Source organism: Ovis canadensis, chromosome 7, assembly GCF_042477335.2.
Source record: "Ovis canadensis isolate MfBH-ARS-UI-01 breed Bighorn chromosome 7, ARS-UI_OviCan_v2, whole genome shotgun sequence".
Classification (NCBI taxonomy): Eukaryota; Metazoa; Chordata; class Mammalia; order Artiodactyla; family Bovidae; genus Ovis; species Ovis canadensis.
This window is the reverse complement of record NC_091251.1, coordinates 40,701,369-40,712,123: the sequence shown is the minus strand read 5'-3', so window position 1 is coordinate 40,712,123 and position 10,755 is coordinate 40,701,369. Positions and strand designations below refer to the sequence as shown.

The 10,755-nt window shown below is 48.3% G+C and overlaps 1 protein-coding gene across 1 annotated transcript; it reads left to right on the top strand.

The window, feature by feature from the left end:
• Positions 1–3,969: 3,969 nt before the first annotated feature.
• Positions 3,970–9,583, top strand: ACTC1 (actin alpha cardiac muscle 1). Its single transcript, XM_069595982.1, has 7 exons — positions 3,970–4,410; positions 4,981–5,131; positions 6,222–6,546; positions 7,281–7,442; positions 7,571–7,762; positions 8,545–8,726; positions 9,253–9,583. Exons 2-7 carry the CDS (start codon positions 5,003–5,005, stop codon positions 9,394–9,396), a joined length of 1,134 nt encoding a protein of 377 aa, XP_069452083.1. The 5' UTR covers positions 3,970–4,410; positions 4,981–5,002; the 3' UTR covers positions 9,397–9,583.
• Positions 9,584–10,755: the final 1,172 nt, after the last annotated feature.

Genomic DNA, 10,755 nt, shown 5'->3' with positions numbered 1-10,755 from the left:
ATGGGGCAGCATGTGGCGGAGATTAGGCATGCCCCGGTATTGAATTCTGAGCACCAGGATGTGTGGGGGCCTGCATCCCTCACAGTCCCGTCACTTTCCTCTTTTAATGAAAACTGAAGCCCAGCTCCTGCCAGAGGGCAGGGGGGATTGAACAAATGTGTAGGAAAAGAAAATAGAAAAGGTTAGGAAGGGTGGCTCCCTGAGCCCTGGTCTGGGCTAGAAAAAGCACCTCCCCATACTGCCTCCTAGCACGTGGAATGCAGGAGGGGCTACAGGAGGGGCTAGGAGGGCTCCTGCGGAGGAATTAAGTGTGGCTCAGTCTGTTTCTGGCTTCTCTGTAAATACTGTGACACCTCCGAATGGAGGAACAGCTGAGATAAGTGACTGCTAATCCCCCAGTGCCGGGAGGAGGCCGGCCGCTCCCTTGCAGATCCCAGCAGATGGTGGATGAAACAGGCTTCCCTCGAGGCAAGGGCAGCGGGAACTGTCCCACCTTCTGTTCCTTCAGCCAGCCCTGCACGTCTCCCTCATGGCCTGTCCCTGCCCAGAAGGGCCTTGCTGGCCCTCGAGAGCCTGGGGACATGCCCGAGTTTGGCTTTTGCCATCCCGTTGGGATGTTCAAGGTCAGCCAAGCTGGATTCAGGCCGGTGCTGGCAGCTTGGGCAGCCTTCAGCACAGCTCCTCGGGCCTGGGCAAGAAGAGCCAGGCAGTGCCTGCAAGTTTGTCTGTGAAGTACCTGGGGAATGGGGGTGGTGACTTATTTAAAACGCAGATTCACACTTTCAGGGTGAAGCCTGGAAATTTGCATTGCTATTAGGCAGTCCAGGTAATTTGGCTACAAGCGGTTGCAGCCTTCCACTTGGAGAAACAGCAGTCTGAGTGGACTAGATGGCATTTGAGGGGGTGGTTAGGATTAGGGAGGGACTGGTCTGGTGCCTGGATTTGAAGCCTCACTCTTCCATTTGTTCACCCATGTGACCTTGGGCAAAGCAGGCACAACAATGGTTCTCTACCATGTAAAAGACAGTCTTTCTTAAACTGCAGGGCACAGCCATTCCTGGATTTGTGAAGTCAATTTATTCACAAGTTGCATCAAAACCTGGGAGTTTGGCTGGCTGCACAGTAATGTGAATGTACTTAACACTACTGAACTGTGCAATTTTAGAGGGTTAAAGTGGTACATTTTGTGGTATATATATTTTACCAAATTTTTTTTATAAGTCCAGAATGCACCACAAAAGGTAAGTCACTTTTCTATACTTAAGTAGACACTATCAATTTTCAAATTAAATGGATCCCTGAAAAATGGTGTCAAAGGCAAATCAATCTTGGAATCTTATATTCCCATTGACTTAAATTTTAAAATATATTAAAATAGGGTTTAGAGTTTTAAAATGTGGAAATTGAACAGTATTACAATGAACAAAGATCGAACCATCATGTCTTGAATGGGAAAAAGTGTTCTTACCATAAGTATAATGCATAAGAAAATATGTTTTGTTCTAAATGGGAAAACATGAAATTATTTTTTAAACATTTTAAGGGTGATGATTATGAAACTGATTTCAGTACTCCACCGACCTACTCCCAGGGCAGACTGATCCCTAGGTGGGTGGGCTGGAATTGGTGTCCTGAGCCCTGGAAGTATTTACAAAGGATTCAGAAATAACCATGGTGTTTGGTGATCTGCTGAACTTTCCAGGAGTTCCCTTTATGCAAATGGCAGTGAACGCGGGAATGTGCCATCAGCCACTCCCAAAGAGAAACTGTTTCTTTCACACAAATGGTCATGAACTTCAGTCCTACTCTACTTTAAAAATAATGAAATATTTCCTCAGGAAGCCTTTCTCTGAAAGACTTCTTTTGGTAGGGGAAGTGTACCACGAGGCATGTAGAACTTTCCCTGTCCAGGGATTGAACTCACCCTCTGAAGTGGAAGCTTGGAGTCTTAACCACTGGACTACCAGAGAAGTCCTGAACCCTCGTTTGAATCCCCATTTTTGTGACTGTCCCAGTGATTCTCTCCTTGTCCTTCCCAGCATGTACCATAAATAACTGTCTCTGCCTCCTTTGCAGTCGCTCGGCAGTATGAGTCCTGCTGTTTTATTGCTCACTATTTCCCAGTGACAAGCACAGTTCTTGTCCCAGAAATATTTGCTGAATCAATAAGTGAATGAAATTGACCCAAAATTTCAAAAGTGAGAACTACAGCTGCCTGTGTCATTATTACTGAATTGTAATAGTTACTATTTGCTTTCTATCTTCTATGTGGCTTATATCACTTGTCTCTAGTTATTACTATAACTAGTAACCCCTGCCGGAAAAGAGTTGTATCCTTTTTCAGAGGGTAAAATTGGGGCTTAGGACAGTGAAGTGATTTGCCCAAGAGCAAAATAGGTAATAAGTGATAGAGGCAAGGGTCAAACCCAGGGATGTTGGCCTGTATCACCAGTCACATTTCTGCCTTTTCCTGGTTCTTCTGCATCTGCCTGAGCCCAAGCAGCTCTGCTCTTTGCCTCCTGTCTATGGTCATTTTCACTGAAAAAGGCTTACCTCATGGCAGAACAAGCCCAGCTGGCATGACCCTCACCTGGCTCCATCACCCAGCTGCCCTCAGGGTTTCTTCTCCAGACCAACCCAAACATGGTTGGGGAGCTCAGAGGGGAGGACCCAGCATTCCCCAGTCTGGACAAGTATCTAATCAGCAGGCCTCCTTAGCATATCAATCCAAGACCACTCCAGAGATAGATGCCTGTGCCCAGTTTTCTATTTTTAACTGGTGTGAACGGGAGGAAAAACACAAGCATTAAAAATCAAAGTGCCGGTCAAGAACTGAGAATACAGGGCACCCCAGGGCAAACCAGGGATCTGTGTCCTTCTTCTCTCTCTCTGTTCCTTTCTCGCCTCCTTAATTCATGTCATCCCTTTCTCCAAAATCCCAAGATCCTCCACAAAGGAGCTGATGTCATTTATACCTGGGTTTTTTACGCATCGACATACATATGAACCAACTAAGCATCTTGCTAGAAAGCAGCTTCTGCTTCAGTAGTTCTGGGGTAGGGCCTGAAACTCTGCTTTTCTAATTCATGCTGGTCATGATGATATCTCTGTTCATTGGCTGAAGTTGCTGTTATCTTCTTGACAAGAATAGTTCTCTTTCAGTCTTATCTTCACCTGGAGTAAAGGCCTTGGCCCTCAGTTTACGGATGTTCCCCTATGTGCATGTGTTAGTCACTTAGTGGTGTCCGACTCTTTCTGACCCCATGGACTATAGCCCACTAGGCTCCTCTGTCCATGGAATTCTCCCAGCAAGAATACTGGAGTGGGTTGCCATTCCCTTCTCCAGGGCATCTTCCCAACCCAGGGATTGAACCCAGGTCTCCTGTATTACAGGCTGATTCTTTACCATCTGAGCCACCAGGGAAACCTTCATCCACCAGCTAATGGACAAGCCACCTTTGGCATTTGCTCCTTCATTCACTTTTACAGCAAGGAGTCCTTTTCTGGCCTAAAGACAGGAGTCCGAGTTTGAGCAAAACCCTGGAGACATGGAGGAAAGCCACCTGATGTCTGGGCCAGGGTACACCTGCTCTGTTCCCCAGCAAGACTGGGCAAGCTCTCAGAGCAGCTTTGTCTGGCCTCTTCCCTAACCAGCCCCTGGAACCAAGCATAAATTGGGGACCAAGGTGGCCTTGGTTAATCTCGGCTTTCTGCCGCAGAAGAGTACAGATCTCTGAGCTGTCATGCAGGTTGGTGGGGACTAGCCCAGGAGGGTGTTCTGCGCCATGAGCCCCTTTTCTGGCCCCCAGTTGTGCTGCTGGGGTGTCGTTAGGGCCCATGACGATTCCCAGGGCTCGGCTCCTTCAGCTCCCAGAGCCAGAGGATGAGAAGCTGCCGTCACTCCCCCGCTGCCCAGGCCCAGCTGTTAGGACCCCTCAGCAGAGGGCAGGGCGCCAAGCCTTCCCACTTGTATGTGGCTTATTGTCTCTTAGGCTGGCGGGGCTGCGGCGGAACCGGCTCGGAGCACACCCAGGGAGCACCCCCCACCCAAGAAGGGGGAGGGGTGGTCTGGCGTCATTCGGTCTTCCCCTGCCCCCTACCCTCCACGGTCTGCCCCTCCCCAGCTCCCTATTTGGCCATCCCCCTGGTTGCCCCCTCCCCTTCCTTACATGGTCTGGGGGCCCCCTGGCTGATACTCTCCCCTGCCCTTGGCTCCATGAATGGCCTCGGCGCTCCTCAGTGGTGCGAAGGCGACCAAATAAGGCAAGGTGGCCGACCGGGCCCCCCACCCCTGCCCCCGGTCGCTCCAACTGACCCCGTCCATCAGCGCACTATAAAGCCGCGCGCCGCGCGCTGGGCACCAGCGCCTGCCGCCGTCTGAGCAACCGAGCAGATCCCGCCCCGCGGACCGTGAGTCAGCGCCGCCCGCCGCCGCGCCTCCCTCCGCCCCGCGCCCGGAGCCGGTGCCCCGCGCTCCCGCGGCTCCGTCACTTTTCTTCTTTTAAGACCAAACTTTCCGTTTGGTTCCGACTTCTGTTGTCCTGGGTCTCGGTCTTCACAGGAGAGGGGCTCGCAGAGGGGGAGCCTTGCGCCCCACTGGGGGTCCCTGTTGTCTTGTGCTTTCCTCTCCCCCTGGGGCTGGAGCATGGATGGGAGTGTGGATGAAGCCGTAGTGGGTTCCCAGTTTGTGAAAAGGCGAAAGTGTGAAGGGCTGGGGAGGACCTTCTAAGGGATGACTGTCCCTCTTGCCCTGGGGCAGAGGGTGAGCCTGCTGGCCGGGGAGCCCGTCCGGGTCCTCTCCCCATGCTCCGCAGCTTCTTCTCACTCTTTCTGCCCCAGGGGAAGGGAGATGGCAGGCGTCCCCCGCCCCCGACTCCCGCCCGCGGAACCCCCTCTGCTCTGTCCCCTCCTCCGGGGGAGCGGACCAGGCCAGCTCCGCAGGCACTGAACTTGGGCCGCCTTGCTCTGCTCCACCTGCAGACCCCGCTGAAGCTGTGCCAAGATGTGCGACGATGAGGAGACCACCGCCCTGGTGTGCGACAACGGTTCCGGGCTGGTGAAGGCCGGCTTCGCGGGCGACGACGCGCCCCGCGCCGTCTTCCCTTCCATCGTGGGCCGCCCGCGCCACCAGGTAACCTGCACCCCGCTTCGTAGTCCCCAGCCCCATTGCACACCCCTCTCCTGCCACCTCTTCAGCCCAGCAACTCTCCTGTTTCGTGAACTCTTTAGGTTAGACAGGAAAAGATGACTTAGCTTCAAATCCGAGCTGACAAGTAACAACTTACACCCGCCAACATACCAGGAAATGTGCATTCCACACCCCACCCCAGTCCGCTTCAAGGACACAGCTCACCAAGGGTCCAACTCCCTGGTGTGAAAAGGCAGCAGCTTCTCTCAGTCTTCTCTTCCTCTTATACATTTCATCTTACTCCTTGGCCTTTTTTTTTTTTTCAGTCCTGTTCAAAACTCATAATAATACAACATCTCCCAACCAACCACATTGCTCCCTCTTGTTCACAGCCAGTGTACAGGGCTCCCCAAAGATGTAATCTATCTGCTTCCTGGCCATTGCATTTTTAGAACCCAGGCGTGACAGAGGCAGTAAGTGCATAGTGATGGTGACATACCACCTTGTTTATTAAAAGAGATACCATGCTCTCTGGCTGTGCCACAATGCCTGGCCAGACAGACTGCCAGGGAGGAGAGCAGGGTTCCTCAGTGTGGGTGACCATGGGTATTCCAGGACACTCTGGGTAGCCTGGATTTCACAGACACGATGATAATGGCATATCTGTCCTTTTTAGGTTCACTTGATGAATGCCAAAATCTTTTCTGAGGAGACATACAATGTGTCATTAATGCAGTCATTCCACAGTATAGTCATTTATATTCCAGTTGACATAGGTGTTAAGCTTAATAATTTAATGAAGACATTATGGCAATTTAAAAATGAGATGAAGCTCTGCTTCTTCAGTGAAATAGCTTCATTCCTCCTCACCCCCAGTTATAGTCTAAACAATAGAATTATGCCTTCTGAGGGTGGGGTAGAGAAAAGGTACAGGACTGATTTTTAAATGATATTTCTGAATTGGGGTAAACTATTGTTTATTATTTCTGGTATTCATAAGATGCCCCTTGATTTGGGCAGTTAGACTAATTAGGCATTGAATACATTCCTGACATGGAGGAAGCTTGATTTTCGAATCTCTTTCTTCTTGTAGGGAGTCATGGTGGGTATGGGTCAGAAGGATTCCTATGTAGGTGATGAAGCCCAGAGCAAGCGAGGTATCCTGACTCTCAAGTACCCCATTGAACACGGCATCATCACCAACTGGGATGACATGGAGAAGATCTGGCACCATACTTTCTACAATGAGCTCCGTGTAGCCCCAGAGGAGCACCCCACTCTGCTCACTGAGGCTCCACTGAACCCCAAGGCCAACCGTGAGAAGATGACTCAGATCATGTTTGAGACCTTCAATGTCCCCGCCATGTATGTGGCCATCCAGGCGGTGCTGTCCCTGTATGCTTCTGGCCGTACCACAGGTGTGTTTGGATTGTAAGGTGTGTGATTATGAGATAGTCTCTGGTTAATTACACTCTTAATTACACTCCCAAATCACTGACCTTGCTGTGAATCAGTTTCCCCAATGAAAAAAGAGTGATCTCTTTCCTCACACTCTCTGGGAAGGTGTCTGTGCCGAGAGAGAGGTAATAGTAGTACCCTGAGCACGCTTATTTCTAAGAGTGGAAAGAATATGGAGTTAGAGCCTTTCCTTGCCTAAAATATGTGATGTCAGATATTGAGGCTCTGCACAAACTAGTAACCTGGAATGCAGCAATCGTTGGTGTGTGTTCACGTTATCGCAGCCCCTGGGCAAACATCTCCAGTAGAGACGAACGCAGAGAGAACCTACATTCCCTACAAGGTCTGAGTCAAAAAAGAGAGAAACGTGTAAGTTAGATGTGAGGAAAAAAAAAACAAAAAAACACACCTGGAGGCTTGCATGATGTGCTAATGACTGGTAAGAGGGACGGTCATTTGAAACTCTCCTGGGGAAATTCTTCTACCACAATATTTAAAAGGATGAGCTGCTGCTGGCTTTAGGCTTAGCATTCATTATGCTCATTTTTATTCTTCGCGTCTAAGGGATCTAATTTTATCTGGATCTTTGCCCAGTGCTAGTATCTCTTGGCCAAGACTGGAAGTAGGCTTTGACATGGCAAAAGCAGTGGTGTCCTCAGAGATTTACCTTGTTTTTGCCTACTGCCTCTGATAGGCATCGTTCTGGACTCTGGGGATGGTGTGACCCACAACGTCCCCATCTATGAGGGCTATGCCTTGCCCCACGCCATCATGCGTCTGGATCTAGCTGGTCGGGATCTCACGGATTACCTCATGAAGATCCTCACTGAGCGCGGCTACTCCTTTGTCACCACCGGTGAGTCTGTGTGTGTTTCATCTGCCACAGTAGGTGTCTGGTTTTCTCCTCCACCAGTGAACCCACCTACCTCTCCAAAGCTGATGTCATTCTTCAGAGCTTACTTGTGACCCTCTTTTTTTCTGCAGCTGAACGGGAGATTGTTCGTGACATTAAAGAAAAGCTGTGCTATGTTGCTCTGGATTTTGAGAATGAGATGGCTACGGCTGCTTCTTCCTCCTCTCTGGAGAAGAGCTATGAACTGCCTGATGGCCAAGTCATCACTATTGGCAATGAGCGCTTCCGCTGCCCTGAGACGCTCTTCCAGCCCTCCTTCATTGGTGAGTTGTCTGGTCTGGTGCAGAAACACAGCTTGGGGCTTCCAGAGAAAAATCTATTATAATCAACAATGATTAAGGGGCCCTTGTGTTGAAAGTAGTCATAGCTGGGAGACCCACACAGTTCAGCCTCAGGTCCCAATGGCTTTTGCTGGGATGGCCATTCCTCCTCTGCAGCAATGATACGATAAAGGATGACACACCGGCTTCATCTTGAAATGAGGAATGAGATAGAGTAGTAACTGAATAATCCATATCTGCAAGGAAGAGACGATGACTCAAGAGTGCTGACTGATTCTGGTATATTCCATCACCAAGTAGCTAGACCGTACTTCCAAGTCATTCATTATGAAGTGTGACAACAATCCTACTTACGGTAATAACTGGACACTCACGTGTCACTGAACATCTTTCCTAAGCAGGGATTTCCAAGAGGAAGCTTGTCAGTATCTTATTTTAGCCCATAAATAAGAATGACATTCATTTCACATGAATGTGTGTCTCATGCTTTTCTATTACGTCTCCATGGGTCTGATGGGTACAGCGAGTGTTCCCTCCAAACAGGTGCTAAAAGCAGTTGTTTGTGTCTTGGCAGTCTGTTGTAGATTACTCTCAGCACTTTTAAGACACCTGTTCCTCAAAACTCTGCAGTGTATCTTATAGAGGAACATATGTTTCAGAGACAAATGGTGACAGTTTACCAACACAGCGGAGTCTTGTTCTCTTCCCTCCACCCTGGGCCCATGGCCTGAATGCACTGTGACTTTTTAAAAACTTGTTCATAGGTATGGAATCAGCTGGCATCCATGAAACGACTTACAACAGCATCATGAAATGTGACATTGATATTCGCAAGGACCTGTATGCCAACAATGTCTTATCCGGAGGCACCACCATGTACCCTGGTATTGCTGATCGCATGCAAAAGGAAATCACTGCCCTGGCTCCCAGCACCATGAAAATCAAGGTAAAGAACTTCTGTGGTGGGGTGGGGGCAACCAAGCAGAATTCCTAACTCCTTTCCCCTCACACAAATAGCTTCCTGTCTCACAGAAACCTTTTGCTTTTTTAGCACCTTTTCTGACTTTACTGGCACTTTCCCCAAGATAGGAGATTTTAAAACACTTTAGAGCAGTGGATAAAAATAAATCTTTGAGAAAAAAAAAATCTGAATCTTTGAACATATTTTAAAAGACCCCAACTTTCAGGCTAGGCTTCACCATGCCTATAGCTTATTGCCACATATTCTCTGGTTCAGAGAAGTGGGAAACTTCTACTTCACAGAGTCTTTGATCATGAAATGATGAAATAGAGAAAAATGCTTTCATTGTGAGTCAACCATATTCATTTGTAGGATTACTGGGCTTATTCATTTGTATCACATTACAGTGACTTGATCACCGGTGTATTTTCCGTGAATCTCCCCACCATGTTGCTTACTCTGTTGCTTGGAACCTCAGAGTTCACTGGCAGTTTTTGCTTTCCTTTTGCAGATTATTGCTCCTCCTGAGCGTAAGTACTCTGTCTGGATTGGGGGCTCCATCCTGGCCTCCCTGTCCACCTTCCAGCAGATGTGGATCAGCAAGCAAGAGTATGATGAGGCAGGCCCCTCCATCGTCCACCGCAAGTGCTTCTGAGGTGCCTTCTCTCTTAGTCTACATTACATTCAGGATGATGGTATGATGCTTTTTGGAGTCTTCTGAACCACCCTCCCTCATCTCTCATCAATCATTGTACAGTTTGTTTACACACGTGCAATTTATTTGTGCTTCTAATATTTATTGCTTTATAAATAAACCAGATCAGGACTTGCAACCTACAAAAGCAAGCATTTCTTATTTCTGTTTGGGGTTTGGGGAAGGAGTGGGATGGGGCCAAGGTTTGCTTACTCAGTCTGTGAGCTTGTATACTGATGGCCTTGATACCATGAGCTTTGTAATATCACAGCACCACATCCGTTCATCAGCGTGACTTTTAGCTGGGAGCTACAATATTAAATTTTGATTTTACCCTTTGGGACAGAATCATGAAGATAATTTATATCTGAAAAGCAGATTAGGTTTTCAGTTCAGTTCAGTTGCTCCATTATGTCTGACTCTGCGATCCCATGAACTGCAGCATGCCGGGGTTCCCTGTCTATCACCAACTCCCAGAGGTTGCTCAAACTCATGTCCATCGAGTTGGTGATGCCATCCAACCATCTCATCCTCTGTCATTTCATTAGTGTGATTAGGTTTAGGTCCACATTAGTGAGAAATGGATTGGAGAATACAGCTTGTGAAGATTAGTTTCTATGATAACACTGAAAATTGTGGTTTTAGCACATGTTCCAGCTATTTTTGTGACTTTGCCAAAGCCACAAAGATATTGGTAATGAGAAAGTCAAAGGTTATTTAAACTAGATTAGTATAAATTCTCAATTCACAGTCTCTTCAGTTGTCTTCCTGAGGGCCATGCATGTTAACAGTGAAACAGGGAGGCCAGCTGACAGAAAAGCCCAGCCATACCCCATTCCAAATACTCCCCAAGCAAATCAAGACCACTGTGAATGTTCAAAACAAATGTGAGGACGGGGAATTCTCTGGAGGCCCAGCAGTTAGGACTCCAAGATTTTACTGCTGTGGGTGCAGATTCAGTCCCTGGAACTAAGATCACACAAGCCACATGGTGTGACCGAAAACAAACAGCAAAAGAAATATGAGGAAACAGGCACCAGATACCTCCACCTAGTCAGTGACTAACCTGTGGGACAGACAGCTTCAGGCTCTTCAGTTCTTTGAAATCTTGGGATCTTGGGTTGAGTAGAATGAAGGCTCTAAAGCCTGAGGGGTTAAGGGGGGCAGAAAGACACAACATTCACTTCACTCTGTGCTGTAATCCTTGCAAAGGATGTTGGGGATAGCACCTCTATCATACTCTGTCTTTGAGGGGTTCACATACACACTACTCAGAAGCTTCCAGTGTATGTGGTTTGGGAGGCTTCAAGGAAATGGACA

What these genes read in the sequence shown, in the direction of transcription:
- ACTC1 (XM_069595982.1), top strand. Translation starts at nt 5,003, where the DNA reads ATGTGCGACGATGAGGAGACCACCGCCCTGGTGTGCGACAACGGTTCC. An exon ending in CTACTCCTTTGTCACCACCG is followed by an intron (nt 7,443 to 7,570) that starts GTGAGTCTGTGT and finishes TTTTTTCTGCAG; the next exon opens with CTGAACGGGAGATTGTTCGT. An exon ending in CCAGCACCATGAAAATCAAG is followed by an intron (nt 8,727 to 9,252) that starts GTAAAGAACTTC and finishes TTCCTTTTGCAG; the next exon opens with ATTATTGCTCCTCCTGAGCG.